Below are 21,971 nucleotides of genomic sequence, written 5' to 3' on the forward strand. Positions count from 1 at the left end.
GAGAAGAAATCACATAGAGATAAGGTATGCCTGGTTTTACCGATGTTTGTGCTCCAAACTTCTAGTGAAACAAGTAGATGTAAGTCTGCTAATGACAGTTAAAGATACGCTATGGAGATTATTATCTGAAGCAGCTCGATCAAGATTAGAAGACTTTGTATACCACAGCATCCAGTGTGTAACTTACAACACAAGCTTTCTTCTAATATTTGTGTTGTTTAAAGGTAAATATGATTTCTGATGTCTAAACTTAACCGGTCTCATGGTGGGTCAGTTGACAATCATTTTACACCTCTTGGTACCCTCAAGGTGTATATTAAAAGATGCTGCATAACGACAACATATTACAGTCATCCTAGAAACAATAAAAACTTTTATCTGTTCCTCAATGATTTAGCAAATATGTTACTTTAAATAAAATGTGATTACATAAATATGCTTCACATCTATTGACATATTTAGCATGAATGTGATGTACATGCAGTAGTAGATTTGTACTTCAATGCTTTCCTATACACATGCTGGTAAGCCAAAAAAGCATCTACCAGATATACCATTTCAATCACATGTGTGCATACAGGTAGCCCCCGAGTTAAGAACATCCGACATACGGACGCCTCCTAGATACGAGCGGGGCTTCCCTGCTTGCTCCTGTGCAGAATGGAGGCTTGAAGGGGGGAGGGGCAGTTTGCATGACGTGCAGAAGAAACCTTTTGCTAAACACAGCTGAGGTTGTGGGTGATCTTAGGGGGATGAGCTTTTTCTGCAGCCTCTTGTAACTCTTTAATGACCAAGACAAACTCTGCAGTTGTTTCTTTTTGCATATCAAAGCACAGCTTGCTCCAGAAGTTAATAAATGTCTAGGCTCCATAAAGATTTTTTTTTTTTGCTTTGTGATTTACTCACAGTGAGGATTTTATACAGTAACTGACACCACGCTGCCTAACATCCTAATTACATTTATTAGAATTATGTACCTGTTCCGAGTTACATACAAATTCAACTTAAGAACAAACCTACAGTCCCTATCTCATATGTAACCCGGGGACTACCTGTATATGTGTATTGGACAACGGATTTGAATGGAAAACGTCACACATAAGCATCTCACCAAAAGGCACAGATCCAGTTTTATTACATTCAGAAACAAGAGATCCTAAATAAAAAAAATATTTATAAAACATGAAGAGTACTTTGGAGAATGAAAACACCTGGTATATAGTTACCCAAGGCTCCTGGAGTGTATTTGGGTACTGAGAGGTTGAAGTTCCCCCAGGAGATTATGGATAATTGTAATTTTGGAGTGAAAAAGGGAGCACAATGTTTTGTTACAGTTTGGGAAGAAGAAAGACTTAAGACTGCACTGGCTGTACAATGCCTTCCTCTGCAGGCAGTCTCTTTCAGCAAGCAGGGCATGTGATCAGTAGTCCTATTGTATTCCACATGTGGGCTGCAGAAAAGGCAAGAAAGTCAGTCCAGGCAGGTCTCTTGATTGTCAGGTGTAAAGCAACATATGTTCTGAGCAGCAGAATTTCTCTGTGAATTGATGAAGGTCTAAAACAATGGCATGAAAAGAAAGTTCAGACTGCCTTTGATTTCAGGTACCTCGTTCTGGCGTAGTGTCCTTTGCAACCATCTCGAGAAGCAGACTATTACCTAAAGTACTGATAGTAGATATGCCAGGGGTTGAAGACACAGACATACACATATGCACTTGGAGATCAGATAACCTCTTACTTTAGGTGCACAGACATCAGGTCACATGACAGACTAGGGCCAAAATGCCTTTGGCTTTTGGGGGGAGCTAATATAGCAATAAAGGGCACTGTATGGAGTGGAAATCAAGAACAGGTCCACAGTACAACGCAGAGGGACAATGCACGACTGTGTCACAAAACACAGACAATTTATAGCACTGACTGAGTGATTATACCCTGGGATACCACTATTACCTGAGGGCAATGAAGGAAATACAATAGTCGGCACTGTCTATGTGCACAGCAATGTGTGTGCACATGCACACAATCTCAAATACACATATACACAGGTGCACATACACACAGGATCCATCTAGTACTTTCTGCCAATCTGTTCAGTGAGGTCTTGATAGCATATCTGAACAGAAGCAGTGGAGTAAATTTTCCATATTAATGGAAGGGGCTCAAGCATGAGCTTCATCAACACCTTCGGAATCTGGCTTGTAGATTGGTGCTCTCTGCTCTTTGGTTTCTTCACTCACATCATCATCTTTGCTATCGGTCTGAGGATAAACAACCACACAAAGCTTCTGGCCTGCACGTGTCATTGCATCTAGGGAAGAAAATACAAAAAAATACTAAATTTTACATTCTGATCCATTAGAGCAAAAAATGTAAATTCCCTCCATGGCACAAAGGCGCATTCACTTTTTTAAAGAAATATTTATCTGATTCTACAGCTTCACCCCTTTGCAGGTCAGGACAGCAAAATGCCATACCCTTTTTGACAGCAAGAGAGGCCATGAAAACAGGTATTTTTCTGTCTAATCTTGTCACTGGCATTATGCATTATGTATTTATAAAATTGTACTTTTTTGTAGTTCTCTGCAGTTGCCTTTTTACAATGTTCCAGCAATTTTGAAGCAGAATATATTTTATTACATGTATGAAAATGAAATATTGTAGGGGTTTTTTGTACTAAAAACATTTTAGAGAACGCTTCAGTGTAAATAGATTTCATAAACGTCCGCACAAATATTGTGCAACAAGCATAATAGGGACTTAATATTATATATATATATATATATATATATATATATATATATATATATGTGTGTGTTTTTTTTGGTACACAGTACAAAAACGTCTGTGACTTGTAATGCTCAAAAGCAATGACCAACAGTGCAGCTGCAAATTACTGCTTTTCTGTACGGTCTTTCCTGTCACTGCCTCACTAAAGACAAAGTAATGCTAATATAAGAGAATATTGTGGATCTGCATGTCATCAGTGACACAACACCGACCTCTACTGTCACCAGTGCGGCTTGAGAGTGAGGAAGTGGTAGGTAGAAGGTATAAAAAGGGAGGATACGGATTAAAGCTAGGGATTATATGTAAAGTGAAGGAGGCTAAAATTCAACAGGGTAGACAAGGCAAATACACTTTAAAGTCCATCAAGTGATGGTGCAAGATATTTCTTTTTGAAGTGAAAATAATTTCTGTGAATTTTTATTATATTACTGTAACATGAAAAAAAAAAAAAAAAAAAAAAAAAAGGGAATGTGTATAGATGGTGGTTTGGTGTGTCAAAGTTTAAAACCCGCCTCGGGCCCTGTGTGGCCCCAACCCATCTCCACTTAACCCTGATAAGCCCCTACATGAGCATTCATGCCCCAAAAGTGTAGAGAACCAGGAGGAAACTACAGCAGTTATTAGACATTAGGTTAGGATTATGTTTGAATCAGGCATTAGATAGCTGGAGTTGAGTGAACGGTTGGAATTCTCAAAGCATTGCATGTGATGAGATTCTGCACTTCAGACTTTCCGATAGTAAGAATCAGAATTCTGATCACAAACATATGATATAAGTTGTATAGTTTTGATTGTCTTTACTAATAAATAAAAAATGGTCTCTTATGATGAATTGATTTCCTTTCAGATTATTTCAGATAATAATACTAAGAAAGACATAAATCATACGCAGAGTATGTAGTAAGTTGTTGTATGAAGGGAAGGAGGATCAAACTGAAGAGACGACTTACCAACAAAGTTATTGAAGCATTGGGGCTTGTTTTGCCAGTGGACTCCCAAGAAGTAGACAGGGACTCCAGTAAGCATAATGGCCAAGCCAATGCCACAGACAACCGGCTCAGACCACAAACTGAAGACAAGCAGGAAAGCCCAGAACAGGAGGTAGATTACTGGGAAAATTAGGTTAACCTGTCGAAGAAACAGGATATTTATTATACAGTTATAGAAATAGAGGATTTTTCTTCTTTCATTCTTCTCTTATGAACATATCATATTCAGCTTATACCAAACATTTATGATTTCTAAGACTTGTTTTTTTACCATATATTTCTCTCTATTCTTTTTTTACCTACCACATATCTGTACATTTTTTTCAACAAGAATAATAAAAGAAAAGTGGTTACAGAGATTCCAAATGTACCTGTTGGAATATGTGTTTATTGCTGTCAAATGAATGCATCAAAACAGAACACAACACTGATAACATCCCATTCAATATGAAAATACACAATGGACGAATGACAAAAGCTATGGATATGATTCACTCATCTCTCATTTTGGTACTCTTTGAGCCTGTAGTAAACATGCAGGCAAAATATTGATGATGTCCCAACTAGCAAACTATTCTTTTCTTTTAATCCTTTCAACTACATGTAGTTACTGGGAGCAAAGGTAAGTAACTCATACTTCAAGGTGTCTCCCCTGCCACAAAGCAGAACTGGTGTTTTGCAATAGCAGATTGGGCTTCCAGAGTAGGGGCATTACATGTGGGCAGGGAGAGAATCCTCAATCCTGTAAATCATTTAGGTTGTGGATAAGCCTTCCTCACTTCCACTGGGGCAGGGGAAAAGCAAGAGAGTGAAAGGTAAGAAACTACACTACATTGACCCAAAAAAGGGCAATGAAATGGTTTCTTTGACAATCAAGGGTTATTTTTACTATTTTTTTATTAGGTATTTCTCATTTATTATGACCCACTCACCTTAATTGGTCGAGGAATGTCTGGCTGTTTCCATCTTAAGACAATCTGACCAGCCACGGTAACCCCGTAAAACAGGTAATTGATGAAACCAACATAATTAATCAGAGTATACATGTCACTGGTTACCAGCATCAGCAAGGTAGAAAGGCACTGTGGGCGAAAGTGAGAATTAGAAAACATGGCTATTATAACATCATCTATAATCCGTATATCAATGGACACACAAAAAAAGCAAAAGCAGAGGTGTGGAGACAGACAGGAAGGGCAGACGTTATGCAAACAAGGGTAGAGCTGAAAAGTCTGGAGGATTACCGTAAAAAGCAGAGCTGGGATCGGAGTACACCGCTTGATGTGGATCATGGCCAAAACACTTGGAAGATGACCTTCTCTTGCACCCGCGAAAAACAACCTATGAAAAGAACAGACTTGAGTTAATACCAAGAGAGCAACATGTTTAAACACAGCAAATATATTTTAATCATTACATCAAAGTACAGTTGAAAAAACAAGATCATAGTAACAGGATCTTTACATGGCTTTGTCTATGTATTACATAATAACTATTGCCTTTTTTATTAATGTTCTTATCACCCATATTCTAAAATGTACCTTTGCTTCCTTCAAGAATCACCTTAGTGAATTTGGTTTTCATATTTGGACAGAATGAGAGAGTTAAATCTTCTGTCTAATTACTGTTCTTTTTATCACTGCAGATATTTCCCAGTGACAGGAAATTAGAAGGAGTCCAGAGACACATTTTACAATACAAACATATTTTAATGAGAAATGTGTAATACCCTAACTTGGTATTATTGCCTGCATTCTCATTATGGAGATTTTGAGTAGTTTCCTGTACTGAAAGTAAAGAAAAAACTTCTGAAACAGAAAGCCTGATGAAGGTTTAACCGTTCCCCACCTTATTCATATTAATACAAATAATAAGGTTTGGTTTCCACTTTAACAAGCCATCAGAAAATGGATGATGATGATGATGATGAAATCTAAGTGATCACTTGGTCTGTATATACAGCACTCTTTATTGACCTGCAAGCTGGCATTTTTATAAATAACAGCAAAATGTAACGGTAATAACGCCGTCATGTGTTCATTCACAAAGTATAGTAACCTTAGTGGTGTTTTGACAATATAAAAAATTTTTTATTGCACCTATTACCCAATAAATTCTTTTTTTTTAGCAAACTGATACTCCTAGATAGTAATGTAAAATGTACCCTCTTTTCTATTAAAATAGCCTCTCACCTGGAAGAAGTGAAAAGAGATCCATTGACTCCTCCAAATGTGGACAAAGCCACAGATATTGGCATGATCCAAGCCATTACACCTAACAACTTCTCTCCAAATGTCTAAAGAAACAGAAATAAAGGTAAACAGTGTATTTAAAATGAATAACAAAATACACGATACGATAAAAAAAAATAAAACTAATAATTCAAAATGAGAAATTTCTTTCCCATACTTGTAGAATATTCAGACTAATTTAAAGATACTCACCACGGCTACTGCATTGGAAGCCAGTAGTTCCTGTGGGGACATGGCTGTGACATAGGCAATGTTTGCAAAAACGTATACAAAGGTGACAAGAGGGATAGATATGAAGATGGCACGTGGGAGGTTCCTGTTAAAAGACATAATAAATAACTGAGTTTTGCCACTAGAGGGAGCAATGGATACATACATGGATAGTGAAAAACAAGCCAGTGAGAACTGGAAATAATAAACAGATGTGAATCTGTGTGTCAAAATGATGATATTGGCATGATATGATATTTTTGCAACTGAGTTTTTGTTGAAACGTAAACATAAAGGCGCAGCATATGTACATAAATCATCGAAAATGCAATAATATTAGCCTTTTTCCCAAAACATAAAGTGAACCTATGGCCAGGCCAGGAATTAATCCTCAAAGTTTGCAGTAAAAACATTGAGGTCATTTTCCAAGCACCAAGCAGGTATTTATAAACACAGAGCAGGTGACCTGGATGAGAGAATAATAATGACTTCAGTGGCTTTAATGTCAAATTTAACGACGTGTAACTCCACAGTGACTGCAACTACAAACGTTGGTGGGAAATTGTGTGAAAACTATATTACTGTTTGTTAGGAATATGTAACATTTCAATGTCAATAGAAACAACCAACAGCAACCTTTCTGTAAACTGATTTAACCACTGCTAAAATATCAATGAGTTTGTTTCTTATTAACTCCAATGCATTTGTGTGAAATGGCCTAAATAAAATATCTCATGTCTATGATAAATTAAGTTGAGATTTCTCCTTAGACCACAGGTTCACATTAAACATAAAAATAGTAAATTATCCTAGTAAGCATGGCAAGAAAAACTAGTGCAAGGGGGTTAAAAATGAGGGGTAATAAATGCTTCAGTGTGGCAAAACTCTATAGTTACAAAGATTTCCCAGAAACCTGGAAAACCCTGCAACAGTTTAAGAAGGAACCCTGATGATGAAGAACTCTAATGGTAAAGAATTTAGTAATTTAATATATATAGCTAAAATCTAAGAATAAAAATGCATGCAGCAAATTTAGCTTAATAATGAAATAAAGCCATTGCTAGTTAAATGAAAAAGAATTTTCATTTGTAAATGAAATAATGCAAAATAATGCATGAGATGAACATACCTAATGTGTTATACCTTTGTGAATTGACCTTATGCAGTCTAGTGCCTGACAACCCAGAAAATGTTGTGTCTTTTTATTATTGCCTTGCACTGCTCCATAATGAACAATTTTAGGCAGAAACTTGTTAGAAAATCTATTGGAACACTGGCACCTGCTTGCTTTGTACCAGGATACCATGCAATAAAAAGCTTTGCAGCCAATGATAAATGATCAGATAAAAAACAAAAACAATCAATCAATAAAAAGTAAAATAAAAATCAATTTTTTGGTCTAAAACGATCATGATAGGCTTTTTATAGTTTTTGTTGTTGTTGTTTTGTTTTGATGGTTTTACCAAATTGAATACCTAATCCATAAAAAAACATTGCACATTGTATCCCTTTTAGTCATTTTCAAATTTCAATGGATTCAACTAGAAATTACTTATTAAAAAAAAATAAGTATCCGTATAAAATAAGTATGTTCACTTTGTGAAGCCTGTAAGGATACAGCTAACGTTAGTTACATAATCATGATCAATAGGGATTAAAGTTTCTCCTACAAACATATTTTACTGCTGTAGCCATGACTAACATGCAGATCCAAAGTGATTATATGCTTAGGGGTAGTATTTGGTATTTTTAAAGGATAAGTAACACAAAAGGTATTGTTTAGACACAAGGTGCAAACACTAATCACTCAGACTCAGATATCAGCTTTCATTAGGTTTGCTAAAGAGGAACTAATTATTTACTAACAACAGTGGGCATACAGAGATCTTTCCCACACTCCTTCATATTGTGACAGAGACGTGATTGAGCTATAAGTGGAGATAACTCACCAAAAATGATGATCATTGGGAGATGTTTCCACACTCTAATACTAAATATGGCTGACATTTACTGCACTTTTTATACTGAGCCCACTGCAATTACAATACAGGGCCAGAACTCACCAACTGGGAAGTAAGAAGGTCTTCCCTTTTAGACAAGACAATCAGAAAAGCACAATGTATTGCTTTGTCACACTACCATAACCAAATTATCAAAGGTGGGGCTGTATTTTTCAGGTTGTGGTCATATAAGGTTGGCTGCAAACATAGCAATTTTAAAAGTGTTCATTTAGCTGAAAAGCACGACTGCATGGTAATAAAAGGACAACTGCAACCAAAGTTTGAGGGGAGGGGAAATTGAATAAATGTATTTTGTTTGGCATTGGGATAGTATTACCTCTTAATCAAAATTTAGTCTGCTTACACAAAACATTTAAACTGTGGGTGGCAGATTACTGATTAAACCTCAGTGACCATTGTTTTCTATTGAATGCTGATGGAAAGCTTCCAAGATAAGTGCATAGTTGGTTCTACCAAACTGCTAATAGCTGATATCTGATTGTCTGATGAGGATAAATGACTTTTACTTTTTGCTTCTTTTTTAAAGGGAGCCTAGAATATGAGGTGGGCTATGAATATAAGTAGTGGGGACATGATGTTAACATTTTTTTTACTTAAATAAATAGGCAATTAGCACATGTTCCATTTCATTGATCATCAAAATAATGATCTCATTTTATAACAGTCACTGCATTGTATTTTGCTTTGTATAAATTCAACCATGAAGTGGCAATATTTTTTATTTTCTGACAAATACTGAAATGGCAATTTAACTGTTTAAGTGGTTTGTAATAAATAAGTTCTACATTCTTTATTGGGCATCAGTTTGGGTTTTGTAGTGCATCAATAAAATATGAATGCTGTCTACTAGTATATGGAATATATAAAGATTATATTTGAAGCATTTGCCATAATAATGGTAAAATATCAGTATTGCTGTAGTGTACTATGCCTATTTTGTAAAAGTTGTTAGCCATTAGATAACATTGGTACTACAATCACAAGGTAATTTCATGTGGAATATGCATGAAATTATCAGCCACCCAGTCCCTGTTAACTACACATACTTGTAGGGATTCACTAGCTCTTCTGTGACGTAGTTCAAAAAGTTCCAACCACCATAAGCGAACGATCCCTGCAGAAATGCTAACGCAATGAGACCAATGTCTGGCTCTTGGAAATTCTCAAAGGCATTCTTAGGTTCCAGCCAGAAATACTCCCCTGTGTAAGAAAAAGTAACATTATCATAGATATTTGATCTCATATACAAAAAATATGCACCTATACACAAAAAGGAATTTTTCGCTTTATGAATTTACTCTTCCTGTTGTTGCACAACATGGGGCAACATTGCATGCCCTGAAAATGCTGGTTGCTTGGCATTCATACTGACCCTTGGGCATTCTACATGACTGACCAAAACATATGTTTAGTTGCTTGTTCCAGGTAAATGACTGAAAGAATTGAAGCCAGAGAGATGGCTAGCATGTTAAAAACCTATCTCAGAAAATGACACGATTTCCTAAAATCCTTAGCCAAAAATCTGCAGGTGCAGCAGATCTGCTTATATCAGCAATGTTCCAATCACACATCATATAATGGGAGAATTTGCATCAAGGGTCAAATCTCGTTTTTACACAATATGTGGCCAACATCCATAAGGTCACTTTTAAGTATATGATGCTTATGAACATCCTAAGTATTTCAAAATATATTCCTAATGACTTTAAGTTATTACAGGAGTTTATGTAATATAGGTTGCTTTGATATAATCACAGCACACATACCTTTGCAGATCTGTACTATTCCCATGATTATGATCAAGGCTAATGCCAGCAGCTTTCCGGCTGTAAATATATCTTGAACTCGAGTAGCCCATCGCACACTTGAACAGTTTATCCATGTAAGCAGCACTACAAGATGAAAATAAAACAACAGTCAGTGTTAGGTTCAACAGACACTAATATATAGCCAAATCTACAGATCAGGTTATTATATGCTAGAGAAAGAGGAAGCTGACTTCCAATATCCTTAGCCAGCTCATAAGATATATAGTGTTTTATTGGTTTTCTTTTAGATAAGCATGTGAGCATGAATAGGTAGAATGGATCTAAACCCTAGTCTAAACATAACCTATGTACCTAGATAATGTGAAATGCTGTGTAATATTTACGTATCAGCAGCTCCAAGCTCCCTTTGGCCTCTGGTCTTAGTCAAAGGGCATAAAATATGCTTAGGCAAGCCACTAATAGGTTGAACTGGTCAGCATTTGAAAGTGACCACATGCCAGTACAGCTTTCGGGTGCTGGCCACGGATGGGAGCCTGGTACAGCAGATAGGTGACTACCTTTAGTTGCTTACATACTGGAACTGCAAGGGATGGTAAAATAGGGTAATTACTTCTGATCATTAAGCTCAATTTACTAAGTTTTCACCATTATTATTTACTACAACAAGAGCTGAAAATAATTATGAAAAATACAACATAAAATCTAGTATGTAATAATGTTCTAAAAACGTTAATGCACCTGGCAGGCTTACAAGAACTTCTGCATTTGGGCCAATGAAAAATCCAATACCCCTGGCACTCTGACATTGAGCCTCTGAAACCCCTGACTCTGCACCCCAACACGACTGACACTGAACCTCAACACCCTAAACACTAACTTTCTGCTAGCAAATAGCCCTACTGCCCCCCAGAAACTCTGCAACTGCATAATCCACCATAATCCATTCTTTTATAACAAAGTGTATACATATACATACATATATATATATATATATATATATATATATATATATATATAAGTGTGGGTAAGTGTATATATACATAAATATATGTTTTCAGACAAATTATTATACAGCTTTTATGGTATTGAGTTCTGAATTTAGCTGCACTTATTTTTTATTAGAATTTTTTATTGTTATACTATAGTAACACATATTAAGTATTCTTGTAGATATAGATAAAGTGTGCTGTAATTTCTGTAGTCTAAAAATAATTGAAATTTGAAAATGTGAATGCAAAACTATACATTAACAAGGAGCATGCATATACAAAATGGAAAATACTTTTCTTTAAAAAACAAGTTCCTCTTTCAGTAGACTTTGGATGTACATTATTATTATTGGAAAGCAGGAAACTTGAACTGATAAAAGAATGTCTGCCAATGACTGCGATCTCCAATCCAGTGAGAACCAGAACTGTCCTGAACCATGCTTCCTATAATAAATAGAGTCTGCTTTACTCACTGAGCACTGCAGTATTCCAAACCACATTACGATGAAGATTTATCAGATACATGCAAACTGCTGGTCTTATGGGAATATATTGACATATAATTCATGCTGTACTGTCACACAAGAGCATAGTAACACACAGAATGGCTGCCTATAAAGATTTACAGAATCCTGCGGCACTGGCCGTTATCAAACACTGTATTGATCTAAAGAGTACCATTCAGCTGGGTTTCATGACAACAAAGATTTAATACCCAATACATAGCTAGACATGAATTATTCCTGCTTAGATTATACATCCCTAACGCTTTCTAATTATCTGCAAAGAGGTGGCACTCCATCTGACTCATCAGCTATGGCCTCCTGCCAGTGCCCAAGTCGATGCAGCTCAGAAATGGCATGTGTGACGCAGGGGAATTTTATGGAAAATCGACAAGGTCATTTCCTAACTATCGAGTCTGTACAAGACACAGGAAAGACAATACAGGAGGCACCCACGTGTAGTATTAAACTGTTCTCTCGCGCCTACACCCAATACTACGTCCCTGACACATTAAGATAATGGTGTCTGCCCCAAGACACAATGCAGATAACCAGTACAGCCTGAACTGGAGTAGAACAGCCTTCAGATAACATGGATGATGATGGGTGTGTGGAGAGCACTATGGAGCGGTGCATGATAAACAGGGCAGGGGGAGGTAACTGCACATCCCATCCCCCATGATCACACACACATCTTGGCTGGATACAGAAGACATCTTATTATTTATAGTCCAAACACTCACAGCTTCTATACAGATTCATCACATATTGATTTGCCATCGAAATACAGATTACTGAATTTTTATAATTTATTTAGATATTAGGTATATTTTCTTTTATATTTATTTATACATATATGTACAGGCTGATCTACAAGTACATGGCGACAATAGATTGTATAGGTTTAAATGGTTTTTAGCTCATTAAGGATAACTGTACATTACACCATGAGCAATTATCATCTCTTAATAATGTCTGTACACCTTATTGGTTGGCGTCTTCTACGGGTATCTGACCCCCCCCAACCCTTCCTAAAAAGTCAGAATTACACTATAGCTAGCCAAATACAGGTCGATTTTCCTGTTTTCCTATTTAACTGAGCAGTCGATTTAATCATTCATAGCATGGAAGGTAAACTGATTATTTCTGAATTCTTTATAAGTCATTGAATTGAAATAACCTGGATTGGTCAATTTGGAAACCTTTAATTACATTGAACTAACATTGATTCCTGTATGTCTAATCTCCTCGTTCCTGCTCTGAAATAAACTAGTATGCTTATAGGCTGTCAGATCATGCTTAAGTATCCAGCAGCTCTCTAAAGTCCACCAACAATTTTCCCACATTCTTAGCATTAAAGTAGGTCAACCCTTTAAAAATGTAGTTCACCTAAGGATTATTATTGAGAAGATTATTCTTACAATTAAATTTTTCATTGCTAATGTTTACCATGTGACTGCATAAAGTTACATTTATAAAATGCATGATTTCCTTCCTTCCTTTCTTTAATGTATAAATTCCTTTTTAACTAGAACTCTGCTCAGTAATGTTGATTGAAATACTATAGCATGGGGGCTTAGTGAGTGGCCTTTTATCCTCGAGGACCGGAGATTCGTGATCCATTTGGGGAATTATTTGTAGAGCTTAAACCCCATACAGAACTCTAAACACTGTTGTTGGAAACAATCTTTTGTGATCGTTTTCAGTGACAGAACAACGAATGATGTTCCGTTCTATGAGGGGACGGCATTTTGCTGTGCTCGCCTCCAATGGAAAGCAAAGCTGTTGTTCCTGAGCAGACATTCATCAATCTATAAGGGCAAACTGATGAACAACATCTGGGGACCACAGTACATGCGCTTGATTTTTGCCCAACAAGCTATCATTTGATGTGAGGAAGCTTTAGTGGGGCTGGTACACAGATCAACGTCAAAGCTGTGTGTATAGTACAAGTGTATGCATAGTTCATGTTTTTTGTTTGAATAGAGAAGAGAAGGGTTTCCTTTACTCTGCTATTTAGAGGTACAACAGGAAGTTAGGTGAAATTTTAGACATTTGTCCCAGGAAAGGGTGTCCCCACTGGAATATTTCCCCCTACCTTTTGTTCTGGTGAGAAGTTTTTTTTTTGTCTGTGACAATGGCCAGGAGTACAAGGGGTGAATCTCACCAAAGCTAAAACATTCCAAACAAAAAACGCAAATACAGTTTTGAATGATGGATGGGAACCAAAGTACCCCAAGTAAACAAATAATCTATATATAGATAAAGTTTAGTAAGATTTGAGCCCAGGACCCCATTGGCATTGATGCCAAATATGACTGCCAATCACTAAATCACTGTACTTCCTGCTTCTTCTTGTTTGTATTGTACATTATGGGGATTACACAAAAATAAGAAAACCAAAGCCAATACTGACTTAAAAGGCTTTAAAGATTGTCATACACATGTTTTACTATAAAATCTAAGACACACAGACATTTGAGATGCGCTTACCATGCATAGTTACATAGTAGGTTAGGTTGATAAAAGACATAAGTCCATCAAGTTCAACCACAAGGGAAATAAACATATCCCAGACATAAAGCCCTATAGGACATAGTTGGTCCAGAGAAAGGAAAAAAAAACCCTGGTACAACTTGCTTCAACACGGGGAAAAAAATCCTTCCTGATTCCATGAGGCAACCGGATGTTCCCTGGATCAACAGTCAGTGTTATTTTTACTTTAAAGCCTTAATACCCAGTTATATTCTGTGCTTCTAGAAAAACATCCAGCTTTATCTTAAAGCAATCTATAGTAGTTGCTGAAACTACTTCCTGAGGGAGCTGATTCCACATTTTCACAGATCTTACAGTGAGGAATCCCTTCCTTATCGGGAGCTTAAACTTCTTTTCCTCCAGACAAAAGAGTGCCCTCTTGTTCTTTGTAATGATCTTAAAGTGAATAATGTGGGAGAGAGTCCTCTATATGGACCGTTTATATATTTATACAGGGTGATCATATCCCCCCTTAAACGTCTGTTCTCAAGGGAGAACAGATTCAGTTCAGCTAATCTCTCCTCAAAGCTGAGCTCCTCCATTACTTTTATTAGTTTAGTTGCCTTCTCTGCACTCTCTCCAATTCTACAATGTCCTTTTTGTGAACTGGTGCCTAAAACTGGACTACATATTCCAGATGTGGTCTGACCAATGCTTTGTACAGGGGCAGGATTATGTCTCCATCTCTGCAGTCTATTCCTCTTTTAATACAAGAAAGTACTTTACTAGCTTTAGATATTGCAGCTTGGCATTGCATGCTGTTATTAGGTCTATGCACAATAATTTTTACAAAAGAATAAAACAAAAAACATACTATATTAAAATGATCCTAAAAGCTCTTGTACAGTATCTCTAATACAACTTCTTCAATCACTACAAAAAAAAGTAACTAAGTATGGTATACTAAACACTCATAAATGTTACTAAGTATGCACATTAAACAAGACAAAGAACTACAAATATGTTTTTTAAATCACCTCCTACATTTACTTTATCCTGGCACAAAGAAACTTCATGTTGACATGAAGACATTAAAAGGCAGTTGGATGAACCACATGAATAACCTGCTGGAATACATTTTTATATGAAATAAACAAAATATGACATAATCGTGTATACTTGGATCACCTAACTGAACTTATTTATCCTAAAGGAGGAGGGAAGAGTAAGGGCAGAATGCCCATTCCATCTGGAACCAGCTAGATTAGGTAACAGCCATGAGAAGTGCATGATAATCTGATTGACTATAGTAACAAAAGCTTCAAGTATGTGCTTTAGAATCACAAATGGTTCCTACGATGAGTTCATAATGTTGCCTTGTAATATGCTGATATGCAGCTTTGTTTTTTTAGTATTTGACACACAAAAAGATCTTGCTAGAGGCTGTAGTATGTCATTGACTCATGTGGTGCAGGTATGCCTCTTCCTTACACCAATACTTGGAAGTCAGTTGTGCTCGTATACAATGTCCTGTAGATCAGGGCGTTCTGCCAGGCCAGACAACTTGTTTTTTAAGCTCAGAAAGTAGAAGACAGATGGGAGGGGAAAAATACCAGAAATAGGAGATGGAGCAAAGCAGAAAATTGGACACACACTTGTAAATAAAGTCCAGCAGGACAGGGAGCAATAAGGAAAAAGGGAAATTACGGGTATTACGTATGGTGCAGATGAATAGTATCACACCTAACTAATAGTAATTACTAAATTATAATACCAAGGACTAAATGAAAATGACACCTACTCTAACCTTAAATAGACCCTATCACCAGACCTTTCATTTCAACAAACTTAAATTGTAGCATTTTTCTGTGCATCTGGTGTGCTTATGAGGCTTAAGTCAGCTCAATTGGGAAGCAAACAGAAGTAAATTTACTAAAGAAAAGCATTGCATAAAAGCATGAAATAAATATTACAATTCTGGTCCAATGAATTAGAAAAAATGTTACATAAGCTAAACTAATCACATCAACCTTATATAATAGTCAAAAGAGAGGTAAGCACTTTTCTGTTAACTTTCTTGTACTTGCCTCTAAATGCCGAGTTAATGTTTATCAGCACGCCATTAACACTGAAGCCTGAAGCTTTTAAATTAAATGGCTGTGGTGTTTCAAGCACCCTGTGACCTAAAAGCTTAATGCCTGGATGAGACAACTGAACATTACACTTGTGCAAATGAATTATTAGCTAATACAGCTGTGGTATACAGGTGCTTTTCTTATTTTAGCATCCTTTGATAAAACCTGAACACATCAGCAACTAGTAAAGGCTCCTAAAAGCAGAACTATATGAATATAGCTAGATAAATAGTGCGCAGTTATGGGAGAGAAGATTAGGAGATATAGGACACTCCATAGAGACAAGTTTATTATAGAATAGCACTAATGAGTTGGAGCTTTTTAAGTACCAACACAATGGAGGAAGAACTAGATGATTTCCATAATAGAAGCCTGAAGACACACCACCTTTGGCCCCTTTTACCTATATTAAATAGAACATTTGCTTGTTTTACTGTTCCTAATCTGGAATATATGCGATGACCATCATTAGAATTTTTATGGGGGGAAGAAAATGCTGCCTGTATCCACTAGCCTATCGTGCATCATAAATATAGCCCTGGGTATTTGTACATCTAATATCAGAATATAAGAGCGTGATCCAAAAATTCCTAATGAACACACATGCACATGTAAAAGTACATTTAAACTTTTATTAGGCTATTAGATTTCTAATTCTTTTTGTATGATGGGTATATCTATTGGCTGCACTGTGGACAAGTTCATACAGTTAAGCTCAGCAGATCCACAGTTTTGATTTCTCAACTCTCCAAAAACACTGCCTACATGTGTATAATATTTTGGGTTCCTTATTTGGATGAAAGGTGATCAGATTTATGATTGGATGTACTTGATTGTTTATTCATATGACACAACTTGTGTGCTATCTATCAATATGTACACTGATATTTATACTTAACATGTCCAATCTATCCAACCAAAGAATTGGTGAGCTGATGAATTCCTTCAATTTACAGAGGATTTATTGATAAAAATATAAACCAAGAAGTTGCTTCATATACAGCAAGCATATGAAGTCTTGTTTATGGTGTTTTACTTAAAATGTAAAGTTGTTTTCTCTAATGACAAAACTGTTCTGGAATTATATCATGTGTGCCTGCCAAACAGTCATTTGACTAGTTGTGCCAGTGATATTAAATGCAGACCTTACGAGAACAAACACAGGTTTGTTTCTGTATGCAAGTCAAATGTACCCAGTGCAGGTTTACTTTCAGGAAAATGACCCAGAACAGGTCCATGAATCAAATTCATTTCTACGATCCTTTTTTAGAACTGTTTAGAAGATATCTAAGAACTGTTTTCCTCAGACTAGAACTCAATGTCCTAGTAAATCAGTGCCAGCTACAGATACTAAGCCCTTATCAAATGCCAAGCAAAATTACAGAATCTAGATTTTCTGTGCCAAGACAACAGTAAGACCCAGCCACCCAATGTCACACAAACATATTACACCAAGTCCACATATCTGATTCACACAAAATGATTAATAAAGGAAGTAGGGTTTAAAGATAAATGGAAATTGGAATATATATATATATATATATATAGTGACAGAGTGTCCCTTAAAACGTCAGGTATAGTGTTGGATGGCAGGTATGTTGCGCCTCTGATGAGGTATTACCTGTGTTAATGGCTCCAGGTAAAGGAGAGTGGTCATGTGTGTAGGTTTCTTGGGAAGAAAACCAGGTTCTTTGGGGGCCTGGAGTCAACCAAGGAAAGTGAAGGGTGGGTTCCTTGGCCCAATCCTGACTGGGATACGTTCACCTGGACTCAGGTGCAATTTAAAAAGGTGATCAGTCAAAGTCTGGGAGAGCCAGTGTGTTCCATGCATGAGAAGGAAGCAGAGCTCCAGGAAAGCCAGTGTCCAAGCCGTACTACAAACTGTGAGTTAACAGTATTGATATTGAGTGTATGTGTTAGAGAGACAGGGCACCAAGTGGCACCAAGTGAGGCCAAGTGAGCCCAGCCAGGCTACTGTTTGTTTTTTTGTTTTAAAGTTATGGAGAGTTTGCTGTAACACCAAGTTAAATAAACCTAACTGCTGTTAGTTTGGACATTTTAAGTCTCCTGCCTCTTATGTGCCTTGCAAGAATCTGGTTACCACGAGCCCCCTGTGATATCTCACAATATATATATATATATATATATATATATATATATATATATATATACATACACACACAGTATACGAATATGCATAAGTACTATAAACAGCACCAGTACACTGCCAGCTACATTTTCCTGAGAGCAAGCCGAGAGTCATTCAACCCTACCCAATAAGGGGGCACTCTTCACAGACACACATAGGATGCCAAGATGCTATAAAATCCTAGTGACCTAAAGCAAAAGCTACATTACTAAAATGACCTTATAGTCCATGTAAGTGGTAACAGCCACTGATGGTTTTGTTATTCTAAGATATGTTTAAAACATTCAGCAAAGCAACTTTTTCTATTTCTTTATTATTATACTTCTGGTCACAAAGGTGCAACCTTTATTATTTTTATATGAAATATTTATTATTTTTGTAGAAAGTGAGGGTATATGTGGAGGGAATGTTGGAGCCCTAGTGCTACACTATGAAATCAGATTTGACCCCACACCGAAAATACTTTATTGTTTTTTTATTATGATTTCAAACAAATTACAACACTAATTTAATAAGACAATGTTCTTGAATTAAACACTGAATTTAGTTTCACCCAGAAGCCTGCATACCCTTTTCTTGTCATTAAGAGCCCGTTTACACCATATCCATTGGCCTGCATTGACCAAAACATAGCAATGCAATAAAAAGCCAAAATCAATTGTTCTTACAGGCTCAGTTGACATTGTGGTAAAAATGACCACATTTAAATGCGGTGAAGCATGCCACATGTTTTTGTTCACAGCATCTGCCGTGATCAAAAAACGCAGGCACTGATACAACATGTTAAGAATGCACATCATCGCAACACAATGCCTAAAATAATTGGATGTCAGTGCAAGTCAAGTCAAGGGTATTTAGCGTGTGCTAAATGCAGCTGAAGTTATGAGATTTTAACATAATAAAGCACTGAATTTAGGTGGACCTTAACACAAACACCTTTTTCAGCCTCCATGCATTAAAAATTTACCGTAACTAGTCAGGGAAAACAGCAGAAAAATGTCAATCAACGTGTGAAAAGAAAAAAGCAAAATAAACAGGAGGTAAAATAAAAAGCCAAAACAGAGACTCTTCTAATAATTCCCCTGGTCCTCGGGATCTGATTAAGTTCCTGTAGTAGAGGTGCTGTTTATGTACACATAATAGTAGCAGGTTATATAATTCTTTTAAGCTAGTTGTGTTCTATCAGTGCCAATCTAAGATCTTTGTGACCAAGTATCCCATCTGCCAGTGCAATATTGAATTTCAAGGCCTAATGGAATTTCTGATAGCACCCTCATGTGTTGTATGCTTTGCGTCATTGTTATTATCAGTGACCCTGAGCTGCAAGGAGAGATGGAGGACGGCAAGACGCCACATCTGCCAGGACAAGGTGCACAGACAGAGCACTAAATCTATCTGTGTAACAAAACCAAAGGTAAACCAAAAACCCTTGTGATTTCAGCAGCTGCACAAAGAGCCCACATATAAGCAGATACAAAATCTTCTATACACAATGGTTCTACGTTTGATGCTGCATTTCTCATACAAACACACATGACTTTCTGTTGACACACTTATATACACAGACAGGCTTGTATTTTTTTAGGTTCAATCTCTCATTAATCTCAGCCATGCAAACAGAGGCTTTATCCTATCACTTCCCCTATACTATACCTTCTTGCTGACTCAGCTCTGAGTAATCAGCCTGTCTGAATAATGACATTTGAGGCCCAGCTGTGCTTGCATAATCCAGACATCCCCCCCCCCCCTTATGTTTTTAGCTTCTAGGGAACCAGTTCTAGCAGGATCCTCTCCTCCCGTCAACCAGGCACCGGTGTCCCAAGAGCACAGTCCAAAACAACCCATCCCCCATATCCGCAGAGATGAGAGTCACGGCCAGAACCGAGATCCAGTCAACACCTATTAACTGCTTAGTGACGGTTTTACTCCCACAGGAACCTCAAGCTTGTTCTATCTCTTGTTTTTGTCTTTTCTGGTGACCTACAGCGACCTCTTTATTTTCTAGGCATCAAGGGTACTGTGTACACAACTTGTAAGAGGGAGACACTATTCTCATATATTCCACCTTCCATGAATATAAGGTAGTGCTGTATCACATCCCCCTGCTAAACATCAGTGCCTGTCTCTTCCACAGTCTTATGGTTTTTTTTTTCAATCTGTGTAATCAGTTGCTGGTAGATTACACTCCATCAAATGAGAAATCTCTAAGTGAACGAGTAGTGCAGAAGTTATATCCTATATGGCTACATGTGTAATGCTAGCTGTACTTGAGTTGACTCTGGTTTAATTGATTTGTTTGATATAAATTTGGATTGAAAATCAATCCTATCACCACATACCCCGATTAATGCACAGTCCAACCAGAGAAAAGCACAGCAAAGAGTACATAAGAACGATCTAAAATTTGATCAAACAAGTGGTCTCAAAAAACGCTCAGATACTTGTATATTCAACTGATGTGACCTAAACAATTCAGATTCTTTTGTTTCTATATCCAATTTTGGGCACTTGCAGTCTTTAGTGGGCAAATCAGGTAAAATCACCAAAGCAGGGAGCAATAATAAGGTGACAGAGGTTTTAATATTTTTCAGCTTTAATCAAAACCTAATAAATATATATATTTAGCTGAAGTTAGGTTTAGGACCGGCTGGACTTGCTTGGGGTAAAGTTCAGATACAACTGATGCCCACCTTTTTCTGCTATATAAGTAGACAAGAATAGATGTACCATGTACCATCCATCCAGACAATATATGCCTATAAGCAGAAGAGGCAAAAAGACAGCTTGCACAGTTATTGGTCACATCTGTGCAATAATGAATAAAATACAACCCATAAAAATCTATTTACACATTGTCACAATGATGAAAACCAGATTATTTGAAAAGGTAAACCTGTGTTGTTGGTTTTAGAACCAAAAAGTTTGTGTCCTCACAAACTTGTTGGTTCTGGTGATGGAAATTCATCTCTTCTCTTGAATTTACATTACTTCATAGAAAAGGTTCAGTGGCATCATTAACTATGCATAGTTGTCCACCATCTAATCTTTGTAGCCATGTAAGTAGCTATACTAGGAAGAAAAGGTGGATCAGCTTAGATAAAAGCAATGTAGTACTCCATCTGTATATCACACACCTTCATGGTATTCCAATTTTAGCACAGTTTTAGGTACTGTTTCTGTCGATTGACTTCTAAAGTCTTCTAAACTACCTTAAAATTTGTGACACATCCGCACACTAATATATTTGTGTAGAATGTTTTAAAATGTACAGAAACCCAGAAATGTGTATACCAATTCTGAGTCTCTTAGCATCAAAAACTTGGATCCACGCTGCAATATTTTAAAAATACTAACTAGAAGACTGGTGGGTATAAAGAAATACAACCCCTTGGTTCAGACCAAGGGTCAGACATGCATCTTAAATTAGGGCTCACATAGATGGATGTTCTTTTCAAACACAGCCTTTTCTGTTCAAACAAAGCAGTTGACCTGATTTGCCTGTAATTTCATCACACCATGTAAGACCTTCTGCAAGGAAATAGTCAAATGCAGCCCCTAAACTGTCATCTACAATACTTGTGCAGTCAATGGAAATATGGTGGGATAAACACTTATTTAAATGCACAAAATGAAAGCCCCTCTAGAAGATTCTCTACATAAGCAAATTGAACGTACGGTGTTTTTAAACTC

At 36.8% G+C, this 21,971-nt stretch overlaps 1 protein-coding gene across 1 annotated transcript in view; it reads right to left on the reverse strand.

Annotated features, from left to right (window-relative positions):
• Positions 1–1,107: 1,107 nt before the first annotated feature.
• The window catches only part of SLC7A8 (solute carrier family 7 member 8), a 33,113-nt gene continuing 12,249 nt past the window's right edge, over positions 1,108–21,971 (reverse strand). The window contains exons 5-12 of the mRNA XM_072415085.1: positions 10,028–10,153; positions 9,308–9,461; positions 6,223–6,346; positions 5,971–6,074; positions 5,023–5,119; positions 4,711–4,860; positions 3,740–3,917; positions 1,108–2,310 (exon numbers count right to left, since the gene is read on the reverse strand). Of these exons, the coding sequence (XP_072271186.1) occupies positions 2,162–2,310; positions 3,740–3,917; positions 4,711–4,860; positions 5,023–5,119; positions 5,971–6,074; positions 6,223–6,346; positions 9,308–9,461; positions 10,028–10,153 (1,082 nt within the window). The 3' untranslated portion in view covers positions 1,108–2,161. The remainder of the gene's footprint in view (positions 2,311–3,739; positions 3,918–4,710; positions 4,861–5,022; positions 5,120–5,970; positions 6,075–6,222; positions 6,347–9,307; positions 9,462–10,027; positions 10,154–21,971) is intronic.

The sequence above is a fragment of the Pyxicephalus adspersus genome, chromosome 6 (assembly GCF_032062135.1).
Source record: "Pyxicephalus adspersus chromosome 6, UCB_Pads_2.0, whole genome shotgun sequence".
Classification (NCBI taxonomy): Eukaryota; Metazoa; Chordata; class Amphibia; order Anura; family Pyxicephalidae; genus Pyxicephalus; species Pyxicephalus adspersus.